General features: G+C 43.1%; 1 protein-coding gene across 2 annotated transcripts in view; it reads left to right on the top strand.

Annotated features, from left to right (window-relative positions):
* Positions 1 to 7,668: 7,668 nt before the first annotated feature.
* Positions 7,669 to 22,404, top strand: part of SATB2 (SATB homeobox 2) — a gene marked incomplete at its 5' end in the record, with an annotated part of 173,457 nt that continues 158,721 nt past the window's right edge. The window contains one exon of one of the 2 annotated variants that reach the window (XM_084252893.1): positions 7,669 to 7,852. In XM_084252893.1, the coding sequence (XP_084109019.1) occupies positions 7,684 to 7,852 (169 nt within the window). Of the gene's footprint in view, positions 7,865 to 22,404 lie in introns of both variants that reach the window. The other variant, XM_084252892.1, reaches the window with a different exon arrangement.

Raw genomic sequence — 22,404 nt, 5'->3', positions numbered from 1 at the left:
TCCGGGGCGCGGGGGACAGAACCCGCGCCGCAGGTTCCGGCCGCAGCCCACGCGGTGGCGCTGTGGAGAGAGGACGCCTCAGCTGCGGGTGGGGACCCCGGCGGTGACCCGGGCTTGGGGGTGACGGGACCTGGGCGAGGAACCAAGGCTGCGCACGGGGTTCTTTCGTCGTCACCTTGACCGAAGGGCTGGAAATGGGAACGACCCGGGTGGCTTCCCTCGGCGGTTCCCGACAGAAAGCGCAGCGGTGGCAGGAGCGGTTTCCGGCGCCCACCCCGGCTGCCCCGGGTAGGGGCTGGGGGAGGCGGCTGCTCCTTTGGGGTTTCGTTTTCTTTGCCCCTCGGCCTATCACCCCCGTCGTTTAAAGTCGATTTCTGTGTTAAAAACTAGAGTAGCAGGCAGTCATTTTCTCGCTGCGCTGCGGCAGAAGATCCAGCTTTTTAGCCCTAGAATGTGAAAAAGAATGGGGCGACCCGAGAGCCCCGGGGGGCGTTGTCTCGCGTCGCGGGAGCGGTGCCCCGAGCCGCAGGCCTCGCCCTCCTGGCCTCCCAGCCCGCGGCCGCCGCGAAAGCGTAGCCACACACCTACCGACTATGGCTTTAGCTCGGAAACCTGTCCGCTCATTTTCTCTCTTGGAACCCTGTCCCATCCCTGCCTCTGAGACCCCGGGGGCACAAAGCTTGCCGTCCTGGCCAGGGCCACTCCTGGGCCGATCTTCGCGCTTCACCTCCAGCCCTCTGGGCCTCGGCATGGTCAGGTCCCCAGACTCGCGTCGAGCCCCCACCCCCGCCCCCTCGCCCCAGCCTCCCGGGTTTTCCGCTCACTACCTAACGCGGACTAGCTGCCCACCAGCCGTGCCCCATCAGCCGTCTCCCCGGGACGCGTCTCTCTGGCCAGGTTCTAGGGGCTAGTCGTTTTGCGCAAGGGAGCAGGACCTCTACCGCCCCTACCTTGGACCGCCCGACGGCTTCCTCACCGCTCCGCCCCCGCCCAGGCCCCTTCGGCCGCAGGGGGAACCAGGAGTAATTTATCTTTGCCTGGCGCGGGTTGGGATTTGTCGGGCTCTGATGCCAGCTAGGAAGGCGTGCGGATAACGAAGTAAGTGTCCCCCGCCCCCTGCGCCCTGGTCAGTCCCCAGATGCCCCAGAGCAGCCTGGGAAAGGGCTCGAGCCCACCCTAGTCGAGCTGCCCTTGCGAGCGCCTTCCCCTCGGGGCGTTCTGGCCTGGGTTCCTGGTCCTTTTGGCGCATCCAATTTCCAGTGCAAGCCCAGAGCAGTTATGCGGTCCGCGCAAAAGTGGGTCGCCCAAGTCTCCCCGGACTATCCGCGGCGGAAATTAACTTCTGAACTGGTGTGGGCTTCAAGTGGAAGAAACGATTCCCTTCCGCCCTCTTCACGCCCCCAGCAGAGCAAGCCCGGGGCGGGGGCGGGGTGGGGGAGAGGCAAGCCCGCGTGGGGTTTTTAGGAGCCGTCGAAGGTTTTGGCGCTGGCACGTCCCATAGCTTTCCCCTTGCGGATGCGACTGGAGGGGAAACGTGGCACAACTTTAGGCTGTTTTCTTAGAGGCCGAGCAAGGTGGCCGTGGGGGGTGCCTTTACCTGGTTAACCGCACCTGAAATCCAGGGCACAAGGGGAAGGAGACTTGGCCTTCAGAGGCCAGGATGGCCTGGCGGAGAGCTAGGGTCTCACGCCTAACACCCCGCACCCGCGGGGGAAGTCGGGCACCAGCACTGGGGAAGAAAGGTTGAAGGAGAAGCTAGCGCGGCAAAAACCTCGGTGTGGAGAGAGAGAAATTAGGTAATGTTGTCATTAAAAGTGCAGGCCACTAGGGAAAGGAGAAGAAAGGCCTTACAAGTGATAGGGAGAAAAGGGGAAAACGTGGAAATAAGAAAAACACGCATATTTAAGCCCACAGTATAAAGATCCGTTGATTTTTAAAATAACAAATCTCAGTGTGATTATGAAAGACAGGCGACCTTTGACTAAATGACATATGAAAAAAATTGGGAGTGGGGGAGGAAGGGGGGTAAAGTCTGAGTAGATTCCCCACAAAAAACGTCAGTGAGAAGCAAGCCGAGGGATAAAAATGTCCCCCAAATGTGAACTGTATGTTTTGAGCACTGAAGCAAACTATCACAGAATACGAAAAAAAAAAAAAAAAGCGCTTTGGATCATCTTATTTAAAAAACGTAATTAAAACCAATTCTTTACTTTAGTGTGATTTTTGTTTAAAAATGTTCGGAAGTAAACCACTTGAGGAATATAAAACGAAACCAAACAAAGCTTTTGAGTCATCAATATTTATTTACTGTGTTAAAAAGTAGAAAGTACTAGCGAAAGGTAAAAATGTTCTTTAAAATTTCTTTTAAATGTTATTTAAAATCAAACATGCTGGAAATAATCGCTTACTTCAATCGAAATAAGGTCAATTCAAAAATTGTATGTTAAAAGGCTTATGTAATTTGAAACAGAAAAGGCCTTTATTAGGGACAAAACTCAAGGAAAAAAAGCACACCGGGCATGTATCATAAAACTTGCTAAAGTTCCCCTTTTTTTGAATCAAAAGAATTTGCAAAATGCATTACTACACAAATCTACATTCAAAATACATTTTTGGTAAGGATTCACAGTATTTGACATTTTCTTCTTTGTTAATTACAATTTTAAATAATTTGAACTCTTTTGCCCCAAATGATAGATTTGTACACTATTCAAAACTAACAAGAGAAAACTACAATAAAGCGGAAATTGATGAATTTGGGGGTTCAGAATTTGAAAACAAACTATCCACAATGTACATTTAATTGTACTTAATTGTATATTTTATTTAAATCACCCTTCTCAGGGGTTTAATAATTTAAAATCAATAGTTCCCTTCAAAACATAATAAAATATTTACACTTTATAAAATATTAACCGATTAACAATACGGCTGTGTTGTTTACGAGTGTAATTGAAGTTCCATAATCATGCTGTCGACGTAAGACTGTGAGGTTAGCGAAGTGATCCTTCGCAAAATGTAAATGGAGATCTTCAGACAGCGGCGTTTATAAAATAGCTCATTAATGACTTAAGATCGAATCGCTCCAACCATTCGCATCATCAGATATAATAATAGTGACGAATCAGACAGAAAAGATCCTGGCTAACCCATTTGCATTTTTTTTTTTCCAGAAGTACTGAAGTCCTAATATCACCAATTCTTCTAAGTTCTTGGACATTGATCCGGAGGAGGATTCTGCAGTTCAACACCAAGGTAAGGAAAGAAACAGCATTATTACCGTTAAGATATTAATCACAAATGCGCCTCTCACTTTTGAAAAAGGGCTCAAACTTTTTGACAGTGGTAGTTGGTTTTTTTGCAACACCCCCTTCCCATTCCGACATGATAGTACAGATAAAAGTTTGTCGATCAAACTTACAGTTTGTTTCTTTGCAGCCAAAAGCCTTTTGGCTACCACCACGAGTTGATTTACTTGAGCCACTTTGTTCTCACCGACTTCGAATTATGGATTTTCTGTAACCCGTTCGTTCGGGGAGGTGTACGTGGGTGGGATAGGATTTAGGGAATAAAAAAAACAGAGGAAAGCAAGCACTGCCTAGAACTGCCCCGGTGGCTCCCATAAGATTGACTATTTTGCGGGTTTCCTTTCTCAACTAGGCTCCTCCGACTCCTCCCGGATCGCCTCCCGCGGCTCTGGAGCTGGTGGGCGGCGTTTGGGTGTGGGGTTCTCTGGGCTCCGAGACTTAGGCCAGGGCACGTTTCGCTTCTGGGACCCTTGCTTTTCCAGACGCTCCCCCACTTTCCAGTCCCCTGCTTTAGGGGGGACGGCCTCCTGCATGCCGCCCACAGAGTGGGTGCGGCGCGCGTGGTCTTCGGCCGAGCCCGGGGCGCGCTAAAGTGACCCGGTTTCCCGCTGTTTGCACACCCGACTGCGATTTCGAGAATTGCCCCCCGAACGCGTTTCCCGAAACCGAATTTAGTTTGGCCCTCTGGCGCCGCCGTACAGTCAACGCTTCTTAAGGGGGACCGGCGGCTCAAGCGGCGACGCGGTGGGGGAACCGCGGGGTTCGGGAGACTGGAAAGGAGAACCCAGGTGTGCGGGAGCGACAGGAGACGCAGCCCGCTAAGGGGGCTTCGCCAGCCTCAAGGCGGGCGGAGACGCGTCCCCATTTTCGCTTCCGCGCTCCGGACCGCGAGTGTCAGCCGGCGCCCCCAGCGTCTCGCTGGGGCCGCGACCCCTGCCCACGTGCTTTTATTTAAGGAGGCCCGTCGCCCTAGCGGGACCGAGGGGACAAAAGCGCGGCCAGCGCCTGCCCGGCTCGGCGACTGCCCGCGCCACCTTAAGGAGGCACCGTGGCCGAAGCCAGGCTGCGGGCGGCTGCGGCCGCGGGAGTCGGCAAAAGTTTGTGGCTCAGTTTGCGCCTCCCTGGACCCGCCGGGGACGCCCCCGCGCGGCCTCCCCCGGGACGGGGAGGCCAGGTCCTCGCCGCACGGCTCCGACCGCAGCCCAGGGCCGAGCCGCGGGGGTCCCGGGAGCCCCAGCCCCGCAGCCGGAGGAGGACAGCCCTACCGCTCTCGCCGCCCCCGCGCCACGGCCTCCGGGCGGCCTGGGCACCTCCGCTCGGGATGTCGCCGGCGCCGCGGGCGCGGCAGGGACGTCGCGCGGGGATGCCGCGCGCCCCGCGCAGCCCCCTCTCCCGCGCCGCCCGCAGCCGGGCGGGCAGCGCCGGTGCTTCTGCCGGTCGGGACACCCGGGCTATTGTTCTGGACCCGCGGCCGCGCCGGCTCTGAGCGGGAGGCGGCCTGCTCCGCACGTGCGGCGGCGCGGCTGGCCCGGACGGCCGGCTCCGCGCGGAGGGGGAGCTCACGGGCGCCGCGAAAAGTTGCTAGGAGGGGCGGAGGCGGTGGGTGGTGGGCGGAGGCGGTGGGTGGGGAGGCGATAGCCCTCCTATCTCCAAAGTCGAAACTACTCCCTGCTGTTGGCAGCACCGGGAGCCCAGGCAGCCGCCGCCGCCTCCTGCGCCTCGCCCTGCGCCTCCGCCGGGAGACGCGGCCACCAGCGTTTGCCTCGCGGCCGCCGCCTCCGCGCCCAGACGAGTGCGCCTAGGGGCTGGGCCAGGCGGCCGCGCCCAGGACCCGCCGCGAGGAGGAGGACCGGACCCCGGGCTCTGGCGCCCGCCTGCGCCGGGCGTACCCACCCGCTGGCCGCGGCCGCCGCCGGGCGCGGCGCTCGGGGCTCCGCTCTCGGTCCCCCGCCGCCCCGCGCGCGCGGTCCTCGCCACGCCGCGCGCCCATCTCCGGCTCTCCGCGTCCTCCTCCTCCCTCCTCCCGGCCTCCCACCCGCCCCTCGCCTGTCCCTCTGCCTCCTCAGCGGCTGTTGGGTCGCCGGGCTCACAGCGATTGATTGATTGATGTTTAATTTCCTGCCAGGCGGGGCCCCCCTCCCCCCGCAACCTCCCCAACCCTCCTCCCCGCCCCCCACTCTCCTCCTTCACTGCGGTGGACCAGCCTGGCTGGGGTTTAGATTTCTTCCCCCCAGCCCTCATCCCGAAATAGCCCAGAGACTTCCCCTACCCCCACCCCAAATTATTATTTTGAAGGCGCTAGATCTGGGGACGGAAAGGGGGAGGGGGCGAAATCGGAAACCGAGGACAACCCAAAAGGACTCACTTTGCCTGATGACTCAACGCAACTAATAATCATCTCCCTCTCAGTGTGTCTCTGCGGCTTGTCAGTGAGTCCGGCTCCGGCTGCTGGTGGCGGCGGCCGGCGGGGGAGAGGCTGGAGGTGACAGCTCGGGCCGCCGCCGCGTTGCCTCCCGCGCGCGGTCGCGGGCCCCTGCGCCTTCCCGGCTCTCGGCGGCACCAGCCCGGCAGCTCCGACCGCGCCTCCTCGAGAGCCGGCGGCGGAGCGAGGCTGCAGCCCGGGCCCGCCTCCGCCGTCTCCCAGTTCGCAGCCCTTTCTCTCCAGAACGGGTCTTCTTCCCGGAGGTGTGAAAAGGCTTTTTCAGCCTCCTGCTCTCGCCTCCCCTCCTCCGCGTCCCCTCCCCCGCTCGCTCGGGTCCCCCTTTGGTGGAGCCCTCCTTTGCCTCTCCTCCTCCTCCCCCTACACCCCCCCCCCCAAGTCATCATCAACATAACAACCATCTCCGCTCTAGAAGACACCCTGACCCAGGACCTTAAACGTTAGGACCTGGGGAAGAGGCGAGGGGACGGAGTACAGAGAAAGGAAGACTTAAGCGAACACTGCAAGGCAAAGCACCAGAAACTTTTCACCCTGGATTCTCTACTTTTGCTCCATGGACAGAGCCCCAGCCAGCCAAGTTACAGACAGACCGTGAGCAGTAAGTACGCAGGGCAGCGGCTCCCCGCGCGGCCCTCGGGAGTTTGGGGAAGCCCCGGGGGGCGCTAAGTTTCCTCCCTGCGGCGCTCACCGGCTCGGGCCGCGCAGCTAGTGGAGCGCGGGCAGGATCTTCTCCCGCAGCCTCGCTGCTCAGTCTCTGCATCCCTCACGTCTCCCTCTCACCTCGCCTCTGCCGCCCCCACCTTGTCTCTCTAAGCCGTGGCGACGCGCCTTCTCCGCGGCCGGCGCGCCCGCGAGGATTCCCAGCGCACTCTGTCGTGCCAGGTTCCTGCTCCTCGCCGATGGCAGTGGCGGCGTCGAGTGCCGTTCCTTTAGGTGTTTCCCCCTTCGCCTCTGCTCCCCCAAAATCCAGGGTGTGCGAGATCTGTGGGTGCCGCGAGGAGCGCGCTGCCAGCCAAGTGACCCAGGGGGAAACTTTTTTGGAGAGATTTAAAAATTGGGGTGGACGAAAGCTGCTCCTGCATCTAATAATTCAAAGGCTTTTTATTTGTGTGTGTGTGTGTGTGTGTGTGTGTGTGTGTGTGTTTTATGCTGAAGAGCTTTAAAAAACTCACTTAGGATCGGATGAAGATAAGAACGTTCCAAAATAAGAACGATTAGTAGCTCCCGCCCTTGCGATGGTGATTCGGGAGGCTGGTCTCTTGAACACCTCCACCTGTGTCTGGGATGCTTATTGATGTGGAATTAGGGTTGATTTTGTGCGCACAGTGCAAGACCTACTCGGGAAAAGTAAAAAGCGGGGATTCAAGTGGACTTTTGCCAGGCCTTTGGCTCCTGCCGTGCCTTCACAGCGCATCCATCATGTGGTTAATTCGAATTCGTGTGGACTTGTGTACACCCACCTCCTCCCTCTTCCGGTGGGTGAGACGCCTTTCTATGAAGTTCACTTCTTCCCCAGCCCTGACCCCCAGACGGCGAGGCTGTAGCACCCGGGGACGGTTTATGCTAACCGGTCCCAATGAATGGGACGCTTCTGGGCACCCCTGGGTGCGGACCGCGACGTCGTCACTGAAGGCTAATTCTTGGGTAGCAGTGACAGGTCAGAGTCGCAGCACCCCAAGCTCTGGGCTCCCTCCGGGCCGCCCCGTGAAAGGTTAGGACTAGCTTCTCGGCTCAGGCCCCTCGGGCAGCGTGGGAGGAAGTTTGTGTGGCAGTGGTGCCGCGCTCTGCCACTGGCCTGAACGTCTATCACGTGTGTGAGCGCTTTTCCCTCTTTTTTTTTCCCCTCTCCCTCCCCACCCCCCCACCCCCTCCCTAGGTCCCTGTGCGTTTTATTGCGACCTGCCGGTGGGAACTTTGTCTCCGAGTCGGAGCAGCATGGAGCGGCGGAGCGAGAGCCCGTGTCTGCGGGACAGCCCCGACCGGCGGAGCGGCAGCCCCGATGTCAAAGGGCCTCCCCCGGTGAAGGTGGCCCGGCTGGAGCAGAACGGCAGCCCCATGGGAGCCCGCGGGAGGCCCAACGGCGCTGTGGCCAAGGCCGTGGGAGGTAACAGCCCGGGCAGGGAGGCGCGCGCACCCCGCGGCCTGGTGACAATGGCCCGGGTGTCAGGGTTCAGGTTGATTAGGCGCTGTCGTGGTGTAGAATTACAGGAAGTGAATTCCAGGTTGCCAAATAATGCCCCCGTCGCCTCTCATCTGCAACTGGTAGCTTCATCTCGAGTTTAAACAAGAAAGTGGTTTACCCAGAGGGTGGCATTTTTTGGGCACTTTGCCACTGTGTGCTGAGGTGTTGGCAGGTTTATGTCACAGCCAGCTAACTGTTTCTAGATTTTCCTAGAGAGCTTTTTAGTGATTTAACTCTTTTGCCTCGCCTCGGAGTATCTGTTGTAGGGATGAATTTTAGGTGCATTCGATTCTGTGGACTAGTCATTAAAGCTCAGGCAGGCTAGTATAGAAGCAGGGGTGTTGGTGTTACTTGGTAGTTGGGACGGTGCTTCCACAGAAATGAGTAACAACCGAGGACATTTCCTGGCATAGTTCAGTTGGGAAATAGAGTAACACCACGAATCTATAAGGCTCTTAAGGTCTTTGATGTTACCATTGTCTGTCAAGTTGGAAATTATAAGCACTTGTAATTTTGTTGTGAATCTAGAACAACAGGTAAGAAGAGCAGGGTAGCCGTATTGGCTGCAGGCTGATTTTCTTCCCAGGAATTTAATATTATTTAAAGAACATCTTTTAAAGTGCTTAGGTAAATCACTTTCATGAAATAAAAATAGGCAAGAAATTTTAACATTATTAAATTCGTATGAGGTTTTTGTGTAAATTTACTTTGTTGTTTTAAATATAAAATGCAGTTTTATATGACATGCAGTCTTTGTGTTTAGGATAAATCACTTCTTTAATTTTTTTGCTTCTAGAAGTTTTTTCCCTAATATTTTCAATAGTAATCTACTTAATATAGCTGTCCATATTTATCTGAAGTGATACAAAATCCTGGCAAAACTTAGTGAGTAGCTCCAATCTCTGTGCTCTAAATAGCCATTTGTATGTATTTTGAAGTAAATTCTTAACTCTAAATGGTCGCTTCCTTTGAAAGGGTTAAAAACAGAAATTTTATAAAAGCACATTTTTAATTTTTACTTATTTTTCTATTATTGTTTCTTCATGGTAGACAATTAGCATGGTTTGCCTTAGTTGCTTATATTAATTATCTCAGTTGAGAAACATTCTTGCAGTTTTTAAATCTTTTAAAAAGTGTTTGGCTATAGGTTGTGGCTTATATAACTTCCATTTTGGGCACTTGAAGGTATGCTTTAATGAAGCAAATGGAAACTTGACAGTTCAGTGACCCACTTTTTAAAAGTGGTGTTTATTAGTGTTTTGTCTTTAGACTGGAACAATAACTTTGGGTTTTGCATCATCCTTTAGTATATATACATACAAGAAAGAAAAATATATAGTGAGTATGGTGGGACCAAATGTGAGATATGTGATGAATGCTAATTGTGTTCAGTTGAAAAACTTTTGGAAGTCTTTGGAGGGTATGTATTCTTAAAATGGCCTTATGCAGAAGGAAAACACTTGGGCTTGAAATTTCGATTGGTTTCTGAAGTACTGATAAAATTCACCCACCAAATTGAAAGAAGTTGCTAAACCTTTTAGAATATAATTGTTGACATTTGTGTTCCCCTAATTTTTTTCTTCTGTATATTATATTGGACAATGAAAGAAATTGCATTTTGTTGAGTAGGGATACTGTTAGTATAATACAGCAGTAGTTGCTTTTCATTATTTTTTGAGACGATAATTCCCATTTAATCACTTATAATGGATTTGATATTAACTTATTAAGTCTTAGTGAGAATTTGTTTCAACAGGCTGCTATAGTCACTTTCTCTGAGCTTTAACTTAATTTAGTAATATCAAAGGTTTTATTAACTACTTTCTAAACTGAAAATAAAGATAACACTATTTTGTTTCAGTAAATACCATTTATAATAATAGTAAAGTGGTTAAGATAGTTTACATATGGTAGATTTTTAAAGACTTTTTGAAAGTAAGATTTCATTCTATGTAGTATACTAGATTTGGGGGAAGATTTTAATTTAGAAAGCTTTAAAATAAGGCAATTTTGAACGTAAAATTTTGATAGTACGAAGTTTCCCTATTGAATATTAATGGTTATTTTGTGGGTTTAAGTCTATGACGTTTTCAAATGTCCACCGAAATGTTAACAATTTATTTTTTCGTAACTTTTAATTATAGATTAAGTATAGGTTGGAGAGAAACAGTCTTTTTTGAAAATGCACATTCTAGTTAATGTTTTTAATATATTTCTAATGAGCAGTTTTTATAATTAAAAGACACTTTTTGAACATAGGGTGAATATAAAATAGATTACATTTCTGTTGTCCTATCTTCTTATGTAAGCTTTTTAATAAAACAATATAATAAGTACAGACAACAACAAAAATATTTATAGCTGCGTATTATTTTAGATATATTGCTGTCTTGTCAATGCTGTAAAGATGGCTATAATAAAATGTTTTAAAAATAGAGCTCAACATTTGGAGAGTATTTGTTAATCTCTAGTGATTCTCTTTCTTAAAAGCTTTCCTCCTAAAAATAGGGGAAATCATTAAGTTAATTGGTTGCCCAATAAAATGTCAGTTTATCTTAGTGCTTTTGATAAACAGTGAGGTGGCTAAATGCTTCTGAATGCATTGGTTACAATAGTTAATGCTGCTGTTGTTATTCTGCTTTTTTAGGAAGAGAGTGTTTGCTGATTTTTCATGAGAACTAAGTGTTCATAAATAAAAGAGATTTCACTGGATTTCACTCATCAACGTGATAGATAAGCTATCATAGTCTTCAAGGTTGCTTTTTAATAGAGGACTTAAAAGTTAGTGCGTTGTTTACAATGTGGTTAGCTTCAGAGGACTCTATTAGAAACTAGATCAGTTTTGCTTTGTCTTTCTAACACTTTCTAGTATGTTTTTGCTTTTATCTAAGCAGTGCATTTTAAAACATGTGTGTAATAAAATATAAGTGCTCAGAGGTATATGACAGTCAGCTTTTATAGAAGGTCCTCGGGAGAAAAAAACAAGACTAATATCTCTTTAAAAAACATATGAAGGCTGGGAGAGAGTTTAGAGCAAGCAAGAGCACGGTGGTGTTGACAGCTTTATATCCCTGCTGGGTAACATTCACTTACTAGAATTGGCGTCCCCTCTCAGCTAGTAATTCACTCCATAAGGATTTTGAAAAAGGATGATTAATGGTGGGGAAATTTATATTTGTGAAATCATTGATTAAAATTTACAGATATATTTGAAGATACAGAAAAGAAAAGATTATTAAGGATGACAAAAATAAGAATCAGAACCACTATTAGCCTAAGTAAATTGTTCTGCTGTATGTAATGCTTCAGCCACGCAACCTACAGCATGAAACGAAAGTGATGCCAATCAAATTTCAGAGAAAGCAAGGCTTTCTGCTTTCCTCCTGGTCTGCTGAAAGGCGCTGGCCAGTTGTGCTTTAATAGCAATAAATTATTGTGTCTCATTCATTGTTAACACAAACATTTTCATTTTTTACTGTTTGGTTTAAAGAAGAACTTTCAGACAGCTTTATTTAAACTGAATGAACAGCGCTTGAGTATACCAGATGGTGTATTTGCTGATAGGAGGCATTAAACATCAGAAATCTTTTTGATATTTTAAATTTTCTTATGAATTTTGATAATTTTTTGTTGTTAAATATCCTAGATTTTAGGGAAAATGTTTAAACCAAGGAAAATATCTTTTAGAGATATTTGCTTTTTTTTGAAAAAAAAATTGCTTTCTTGGAAAAGGATTGTTTTTTAAGATAATTTAATTTTGTTGAAGAATTATTTATGGAGTTATCTTGTAACTTGTTGGCCCCATATGGACCTATTCTTCTTGCTACTAGCCTGTGCTTTTAAGTACATAACTGTCTTACTGCAAAGGGGGAAATCATTATGCAACACACACTGATATATTCAAATAGGGAAGCAAATGTGATCACAATTGTTGGGCAGGGCCTCATTTAGAGCTAAACATTGTCTACAACTACAGTTAGTTTAATTGTCTGCATGTGGAACATTTCCTTTTCGATTAAAAGAAATGCACTTCGGGTCAGGTGTAGTCACCATATTAGTAGTTATAGAGAAACATTTTACTTTTTAGAAAAGAGTGCAGATATGAAAGAACATAGTTATTTATATATTGAAATACAGAATCTACTTACAAATTTGGAAATGTATTGTCAACATTGACAAAACGGAGAAAGCTCATTGCATTCATCTTAGTTAGGATGTACACCGTTATGCTTGAAGGCAGGACACGTGTTATTCAGATGAGAAAAGATTGTATTTTCCTCTTACTCTACTTTTTATACAAAGGTTTTAAAATCTTTTAAATAGAATGAACTTAGGTTTTTGGGGTCATCCAACAATTTAGCGTGTCCTCTGTAGTTTTGCTGAGGTAGAAAAATAGCCCTTCTCTGAAGTGTTTTTAGTCCTTGGTCTGTTATTAAAATAAAGATATACTTGGTTAAAAAATATATGCAATGAAACATACACATTAAATAGAACATAGGGTATCCACCCCTCAAAGTCCTGAGCATAATTTGATGTTGTGAGTAATTTTGGAAGCCTTGTGTCCCATCAGCAGAAACCCACTGACCATTATATATTCAAGATCATCTGCAGTGAAGTGAGAGTGTGTGTGTGTGTGTGTGTGTGTGTGTGTGTATGTATGTTAGAGCTACATAGTTGTCCCTTAAGGCATCCTTTTTTAAACCCCTGCAGAAAATGAGTAATATCATCTTTTCCCAGGGGGTTGTCACCAGCAGAATTAATCTGTACTTCCAGATATTCTGTTAATTCTTCATATATATATATTTCCATAGCATTACATATTAATACATCATATAAATTAAGTATAAAAGATATATTTCTGAGGGAGGGAAACAGGCAAATCATCATTTATTAGATATCTAAGAATGAATTCGAATTATTTTAAGAATATGGAAATCAGCTTTATCGCAGGCAAGGCACAGTAATCATTTGGTATGTCTGACAAGGTGTATCTGATAAGCAGTGAAGTTTGGTAGTCTTTGAGCATTTAAAACCCTTATTCTTTAAAAAAAAATCAGAATAGTTTTACGTGTATACAGATCAAAAGACGTTAAATGAATAGGGCCAGATTGATAACAGAATTGTATCATTTTCTTTGGTCTTCTAGGGTTTTTGGATTTCTGTTGTGAAAATGACCCAATTTCTCACCATTAAAAAGTTTCATATAGCTAATAATATCATATTAGATGCATAGAATATGTACATAGTTAGTTAGTTCAGGAAGCCAAACAGTCTTCCCTAGTCATGTAAAATAAGTGAAAATTATATTCCTTTATCTAATAAGTGGATTCTTTTTTTAAACCTGTATAATTAATGTGTGGTAACATGTCGTTTTTACTACCATCCTTACACGAACGCTGAGATACAATGGCATTTTGGAACATATTTAAAGATGGAGCATTTGACAAAAGTTGTATGTGTAACAGTTTGTCAGTGAAAAGTGACAAGTGGGAAATGACAAATGAAATGTTGGCATCATCACTCTTTATTTTGATAAAAATGTCTCAATTTGCAGTGATATAATACTGTTTCATATTATTTCATGGGTTGTGTGAGATGCATAAGGGGAATTTAGATTTTGTGAACGGAAAATTAGCAGCCCAAACTCTCTTTTCAGAAGCTTTGGCAGCAAGTTTCCCCTCCCCCCTACTCCCCAAGAGTATGAACAGCAGTGAAATGTTGGATCTAACCCACGCATTTTAACTCATTATTTTTTAAAGAAATAACTGAAAATGGTTTCAAGTAGGGTACCTTTATGCTTAGCTCAAAAAATGAAGAAGTTTGCCTTTTAGTTTCCATTCTTTATAGCAATTTTAAAGGGAGTGATTTCCCTCTGTTGACTGATTGTATGGAGTCTTTCTCACTCCCAATCACCAGTGTTCTCCAGCATTAATTTAGGGTTCCAGTAAGGAGAGCTGTGACTTCCTTTTATTTTGAAGTGCAATGTAGGTTTGAAAATGTCTATGTTGCCAGTTAAAAAAAAGGATTTTTGCATACGAAGGATTCCTCATCCTATTACTTATGGGTAATGTGATAGATATTTTCAAAGTCAAAGTAGATGGCCCTGAGTGGAATTGAGATGTGAGTTAGAACAAAAGCTGGTTGAGGACTAACAGATTTAAAAAGGAACACAGATGTAGCCTCTATAGTGTTTCCGTTTTCTGAAGTTACATTGGTTCCCTTATTATCAGTGATCAATCCAACATTTATTTATTTTCTTTGACGTGGAACAAGCCCCACAAACACGTTCTGCTGCACAGTATTGATGTAAAAATGTTCCATGGTAGAGTTTCAAAGTCATGTAAGTCTATATAATTTTCTTTGTTTTCAATTAACAGAATTGTTTTGCCATTTAATAGCAGTGATTTGAAAATTGTGATAAAATCGGTATAATTAAGTGGCAATGAAAGGCTGCATCAGAAATTGTCTTCTACAACTTGTCTTTTGCTTCTCAGTTACAAAGTTTTACTTATTTCAGTTTTTCAAACTAGGTAAAAGTGACCTAAAATAGAGCAAATGTGCCTTAGATATATAATTATAACAGTTTGGTTTTATGGAGTATATAGTTTTCTTTTTTATTTGATGTGTGTACTTTTAAAACTTAAAAATAAGCTAGTGAATATTATAGTTACTAGTTTCACAAATGCTTAAAGTGAAGAAAAACATTAGTGGAAATTTCAAGAATTTGAAACTTACATTAAAGTTATTAGCAAATTATGACCATCTTACATCGTAATAAAAGTATTCTTTATGGTTATGACAGACTAGTACAGTAAAACTCTGGGGAAGTGCATTTTAATTTTAGTTTTCCTTGGTGCTATTGCTATTTGCTAATGTTGAAGGCAAATTTAGTCTGCTCTTACTTTGTCTTATCATTGGTATGGACTTTTATTTTAGCACAGTGGGTTATTAAACTGTAGCTTAATATAACAACAACAGTCAAAAAGTTAGAGGGAATCAGGGCAAGCTACTATTTATGAAAAAGATGCTTATCACACTAGAGTAACTGGTGCCCACTGATGGTTGCAGAGTTACTGAAATATATAGGCAGTGACTCAGTGACTTTCTTTGTTTTGTTGTAGACTTGCACAGATTTTTAAAAAATTAATGAGTCCCAAGTTAGGAGAAATATTGTCTAGCCCAGTAAGATCTAGGAGGTGATTTTGTGTGTATGTTTTTTTTTTTTTTAACAGAAATCATTTGAATTTCATCACATTACAAATAGATATCTTTATGTTTAAATTTTTTTTTCTTGTTTATGTATTTGATTGGAAAGTATATGTATCAGTTGTCTTATAATCAAATTTGATTGTTTTCTTTTTCACACAAGAAAAAAATTTTTTTTTTCTGCAAAGAGATGTTATTATGCTTGAAATTCCTGGGAAATGACCAGAGAAATAGAGTTAAAAATAACCAAATTTTTCAAATTTCCAATTATTTCCTATATTTAAATTGCATTTTTATTGCAGTTGTTCCAATTATTTATACATATAAGGGAAGGCAAAATTTGTTGCTTATTAAGAACATGCTTTCATATCAAAACTCTTAAAATAGCAATGTTTTTGAAATATTATTATTTTTAAACATTATTATTATTATTTTGGTTAACAGAACCAGAACTTCCTTTTGTCATAATCCAGAGATGCTAACAGAGCAGCATGATAAATGTCTCTTTAAGTGTCGTAGTAAAAGAAAATGACTTGCCTTCTGAGGCAGTGGAGAGTTTATGTTGTTTTGAACCCATTTCCCAAGCAGTGATCGAAAACAGATTACAATAACAATTATACAGTCAGAAGATGCAATATCCATTTCTGCTTTAATTGAGTGAAAGAATAATAAAAACATCATTAAGAAAAATGAGGTGGACCTGTCACACAATGTACAAATTTTTAGTCTTAGAGATGATACAGAATAACTGAAGTGCCTTTCACTTACTTTCTCTTGTTTATTAGCTAAAATCTGTTTTGGAGAGGGACCATTTAGATTTTGCTCTTCCCTGGGGAGTTCAGAAAGGAACCCCTGGGAGATGTTTTCTTCAGAGACATCAAAAGTATTCCTTGATTTGCCTTCATATACAGTTTGAGAAGGGAAATCATTTTCTTACAGCTATCTGAGGTATAACTCCCTCCTCTTTTTTTTTTTCCCACCTGTGTAAATGGAAGTCAAAAATAATGAGTGCTCCTCTTGTTACAAAGCCCTGCCAAGGAAGGGTTTGGTGTGGTCTCTGAGTCTGCTGATCCTCCTCTGGCAGTCCTGGCCAAGCTAAAGGGGAGGGAGAGCTGAAGATGAAGAATGCATAGCCTTCTTAGTGCATGTGGGTTGTGGGTGGACCCACAAGAGGGGTCCATGAAGATATTGCACACCCTTCATTCATTTAAGTGACAAACCTGTCCCCAGAGAGGCATGGGCTTTGACCTCCATATCACTGGAACCATTAAATGGATAATCCTTGACATTGGTAAGCCTCCAGTTGTTATTCCTCAGAGTGGAGCTTTCAGCAGTGTGGAGCGAGTCAGCCAGCAGCAGCCAAAATCAGTAGCCAGCTTTCAGTCTGGGTTGTACTTCTTACAAGCTCCTGGAAACTTGGGTGTTGATAGTGGAGTTATCCCAGACAGTGATGTTAACCCCAGCTCAATATGGGGATACTAAAACTGCAAATAATGTTGGTCATCGGGGTAGCTGGACCCCAAGGTTGAGCTCAGTTGAGAGAGTTTTAGAAGAATATGTCTTTGATCTGTAGCGAATAGTTTTCTTTGGTTCAATATTTAAAAACCTTTCTGAGGGTGGCAAAATGAAAGGAATAAGATAGACTATAAACCCTTCCCAGTGGAGGTCTCATAATCCCAGAACGATCCCCAGCATAATCCCCGTTAGAGTGGAATTTATATCAAACAACTCAAAAGACTTAAAAAAAAAAATTCAGTTCAGAGAGTCTAGTTAATAGTGCCTTCATTAAAATACTTTTGTTAGCAAAGGGTTTTTTGGTTTTAACATTTACATAACATAACAGTGTTGACTAATGCCATGAGCTTTAAGGGTCTATTAGTGGTTCAGTTTTTTTCTGGAGTTTATAATTTAAACCTAAACATTAATTCTGGGTGGAACTTGGCATAATGTCTTTGTGCCTTGGAGGGAATTTTTGTTGTACAATTAAAAATAGTAATTCTTTTTTCATACAGTCACCTTCTCCATGTTCCCCGTACCCCAAGTAAGTAACAGTTAAATAGTCAAGGTTTTTAAAGGGCTTATTATTTCAAAAAAAGAGAAGTGATTATTGTAGGTGAATTTAACAATTTTCCATTAGTTCACCTTGCAAACTAGTGCTTTTGATATTAACAAGAAAGATCTGTAAAACTGATAATGCAATGAAAATATTTTTCCCCTCTTCCACTAAAAAATCATGTGGTAAATTTTATTTTATGAAATTATATTTGATGAACCTTGAAACTTATAAATTAGTTCCTTTGAAAAAATAATAAATTAATTCCTTTGTCTAATAGAAGCTGAGGGATATGAAAAATATGTCAACTGTAATTTCAACATTGACTAGAAGGAAAGAAATTAGAATCTCGCTATTAAGTAAAAAAGGGACTGAATTTCTCAGTATAAGTTATTTTGGAAAATATACTTAAAGGAGGGTTCTTAAAATGATTTTTTATATATCTTACTACTGTGTTAAAGTTGAATTTTTATAGAACCTGATTATAGGGTACTTGTGAAATTAAGAAACAAGTGAGGAAACCTTGCAATGATACATTGTCATCTTGTGAATAACAAGTTATTCAGAATGTTACTGAAGATATATGGATGAGAATGGGGCTAAGTCAGAATATTCCTAAAGTCTGGCCTACCTTTCAGCCTGTGAGTTCCATATAGACAAGATTTTATTATATAGGTTTGGCAGATGTGGTGCTAGAAGACCAACCACCCTTTATTATTGAGGAAATATAAGAACAAATTGTTCTCTGAAAGAGAAGTTATTACACATTTAAGACCTAAGCTAAGGCACTTTACCAGGATAAATAAGGTGATCCTGATTTCTTTCCTTCTGAAATGAATCTCCAGGTAACATTCAACAATAGTAACTCTATTTACAGTTTCATTCATACAGTAAGTTTGAGCCTTAAGCACACTTTTTATAGCTAACTTATAAACCACCCAAAACTGGAGTTTACCATCAAAAGCCTGCCAATGCTGTCACAAATGGTCATTAGTTCCCAAGAGGCTTGGAGGAGAAAAAGAATGTAGGAAAATGCTCTACTTTAGTGAGAACCATTTTGTTGCAAGTGTGGTTTTTGCCTCCATGGCAAAACTGTCTGGGGGCCGGCCTTGCACATTAAGCATTGATAGCACATATTCTACCATGGAAATGTATAGAATGCCAATTAGCACAGGGTCAGAGTATAAATGTACCTCTTTTCACACTGTTCCAAGTGGTTAGTGGAAAACAAGCTGCAAAGTAATTCCCTTGGCCCCCCAATAAAAAGATTTATAGCAAAATAATTCTCAGTCCCATAATGGGACTGTTGTAGGCTTGTGTTTGATATTTATAAGACTGAAATACAGTCCATGTACCCAAACTAAGCATTTATTGTAAACAAGTTAACTGCCAAGAGCTTATATTCTGTCAAACATAATTATATTGAAGATTGATGTATAGCTTGAAAGCGAGTTTGAGGGAGACAGGTTCCTTTTTAACCAAGAAAAGCTTCTGAGATGGAGCGCTTTTCTTCCTCTGAATTATGACTCAGTGAAGTCATCTTTCTCACACCCAGCCTCTCATATATAACAGATACAACGTTGTTCTTTGCAAAGGTATCTGTTTGTCAGTTCTACTTCTGTTAACAAAGTGAAGACGTGAACTTAAAATCATGGGAACATTAGGTACAGTTTCCTTTATCATCTTTATTTCCACCTGGGCAGCCTTGGTGCTAAGATAAAATGGATCTCATCATGACAGGCAAGGCCTCCTTGGTGACACCGAGGTCACCCACAAACCTAAACCTATACCTCTATGTTAACCCCAAAGGAATCCCTTTGATTCCTTTGAATCCCTTTGGAGTTTGAAAACAAGGGCTTGACTTATCTTTCTGTGTTGAACTTGTGAGATTAGAACCATGTTGAAACTATGGCCTTTTGGGAGAGGGGGAGAAACTATAATGACATGCTTCATTTTGTGGTTCAGAAATTATTTTAGAGCTAAAGAATTTAAGAATCCAGGAATCCTTTTGAGATTGAAATGTTTCATATCTGATTTCCCCCAAATTTAAAATAATGCAGTACTCTTTCTGGGATTTTTGCTTTAAGAAAAGTAGAAACTTACATTTTCCTTAGGATAAGGATTTGTCACTTTTTTTTTTCCCCAGGAAACAAATCACTTTGCATTTTGGTGACACTTCTCAAAAATAGTTAAAAGTAGAATAACATCCTCCTTTGGCTGGGTGGTATCCTTTAGATAACATTAAAGATTAAAATAAGATTTTCAGAGGGTTCATATGCAGTGGATTAAATGGTTTTTTTAGGGTTTTTAAAATATTAAATTAATATTTTCTTTTGGATCTTCTATAAATTATAAAGCAGTTGCCTTAAATCATAGAGTAAAAATACAGTACTGTGCTAGCTTTGTTCTTTCTTGTTTAAGTAATTGCTATAAATCACAAAGGTACATATGTACTTAAAATATCTGGTCTGGGAAGTAGCCCATCAGTTGGGACCCTGGTTTCCCCAGCCTGTGTGCTGGGTTTTATTAAGTTCATCTCAGTCACAATAATAATATCCTATGTACTGCAGTCCGAGATCTCAGTGTCCCCTTAGGGAACTGCATAATATACACTATGATTTTGACTTTCTTGCTTGCTCTCTCCTCCTTTTTTTCCTGTCCTCTTAATGTTATTTAGCTCTTTCAAAGACTTGGTTGCTGTTAGATCTTGGTGGGAACTCTTGTTGGGTACCAGAGTGAGAGTAGCTTTTAGTAGTTGAGAAAGGATGGTGATGGCTGCCTGCATGTGTAAGCTCAGCCTTTTGAAATCTGCATTCATTTCACAGTGATGTTTTCTACACACCTATTAAATATCCATACAGATTTTATGGTTTGAACCTAAAACACAGACAGTTCCTTTGGTACGGGAGAAAGCCTTTTATTTCACCAAAAATACTTTACCTTTGCAGGCTTTTATTTGATAAAAATCGCTCCACTCTAGTATGATTTCCTTTGGGGCCTTGCACCAGTGTTTGATCTCAATTTTTAATAATTTTGGTGAGTTAAACTCCCCAAAGAAAACATACTTGTGCTATGAAATATTCCCACTAGAAATCTGGGTAGTCTTGTCTTATTGAGAGCCGAACTCTTGATTCCTTTATTAATTCCTTGCTAGAGAACCTCAGTACGGTTAACCTTTCCTTAACACTACACTGGAGAAATTAATCAAGGGTTATTATTTTAATTGTTAAATTAGATAAAATAGCATTTAGGCAGAGCTCAGAACCCAAGATGATGAAGCAAATGTTAGTAGAAAGGCAATTTTTATTGACTCCATTTTGACTCAAGGGACTCTGAGTTGCAAATAGATTTCCCAGAGAGGTTAATGAAAATGAGGGGAGCAGCATACACATCTTCACTTAAATACTACTTAAAAAATTACTCTTTCAGAAACCTACGGAATAAAATTTTATTTAACAGAAGACAAAAATCCTGCTATTAATGGGAAAGTCATTTTAACATGCCATTGAGTCTCAAGACTCATCAACATATATATTTCTAATGTATATTAGAGTTTCAAGTCTTGAATTAAGGGTTGCCATATATTTGAATTTTTTTGAGATACTCATACCTGCATATTCTGCATTTTTCCTTTTAAAAATGTTTTGATTTCAGGGTCAGTAAACCTTTCATTTCAGTGTAGTTATTAAATGCACTCAACATGTAGTATCCTTCAGTACAGGATGCTAGCAGGACTGCCACTAAGGCCCCTGAGCCCCGTAGCAGACAATCACAGAGCACTGTGCAACTGGACACTTGAGTCATGCACTGATGGACTGCAGTGTCTACGTGATGATAAAGCAACAATTTTGGTCAGCTGTGTTCCTGCACAGCCTGTGGTCTGGTGCAATTTCTCCAGAAAATATGATGTTAATTCCTGAATCCACTTGGGTGCTGATGTTATAGGCAATGCAGTAGGGCCAGTGCGATGTGGATGAGTTCTGCAGCTGGGGATTTACAGGAAAAAAAAAACAAAAACAAAGACAACCAGAACTGACACTGCTTGTTAATGGTGGTCATTAATGTCTAACTGCAGTGAGCACTTGGTTAAACTGAACCAACATTTATTTTGGGTCTACTGTTTGGGTAGGAAGGAGATTGGGAGAATGAAGATGTATCTACTCTACTGGACTTTCCTGGCATCAGGAATTTAGTTCTTTGGGTCAGGTTTGTTGTGGTCAGGCTCCCAGTTGTAGAGATGTATAGCTCAGGCTTTTTTGTTGAGATGAGTAGCTACATTGTGCCTCCTGTGCATGCCTATGAAATCCTGCTTTACAAACTCTCAGTGCAGCTTGATCATGTCACCACATTTCTGTGGTTGAAGAGTATTGATAAACCTGGAGCTTATCTTTTACTCTTCAGACCTGACTTCAGGTTGAATTGTGATCTTTTGGTGTGGGAACAGGACTGGAAACAGAGCCGGGAGACCAGAACCCACCTCCCTCCCCTACCGCTAAGCCCCATTTGAGCCTTAAGGGTAATAGTGAGAATCAGTGTTCACCCCTTTGTCTGTGCCTATCCTGGTCTACTTTTATCTTTCAGGGGCTGCAAAGTTATGTCTGGTTTTACTAGAGGGAATTCTAAGAATAAAATATTTTTGATACTCTCCCCCTCCTTCCTCCCTGAGAGGTAGATGTATCAAGGAGCATTATTGTTAAAACTTACTTTGGATATTTAATCCTGAGTTACCAACAACTAGGTCATGGATCAACATGAAATTGAATTTTTGCATACATGACTCAGTTTCTCCTTAGAATAATTTTTAAGCAAATTTTGCCTTCCCTATAATTGTTGGATTAATTGGAGCCCTCTATCTGTGAATGTCCTCAGACTTGAAGCTGTCTCATCTCTCTCTCAACTCCTGCTTCTTCAGTATGAATAAAAACAAAACCAACAACAACAAAATGAATTAATCTCTGAGAAGCTGTAGTTCACAAGCAAAAACAAGGAAGAACTTTGAAAAACAGCATTTTCAGGGAGCCTAGAGGATCTCTGAGCCACCTGTGTGTGGCTCCCTAGCCCCCAAATGTTTATGCTGTCACTCCCACCCCAAGATTGGTAAAACATCTTTCTTTATTGTACTACCTGAAGTTCTTTCCAGCAGAAGTTAATGTGGGATACAAATTTTTCTTTTACATTGAAAATATATTTAAAGAGATTAAGGTACTCCTAAACC

This window comes from Talpa europaea, assembly GCF_964194135.1.
Source record: "Talpa europaea genome assembly, chromosome: 1".
NCBI classification, from domain to species: Eukaryota; Metazoa; Chordata; class Mammalia; order Eulipotyphla; family Talpidae; genus Talpa; species Talpa europaea.
This window is presented reverse-complemented; position numbering and strand designations above follow the sequence as displayed.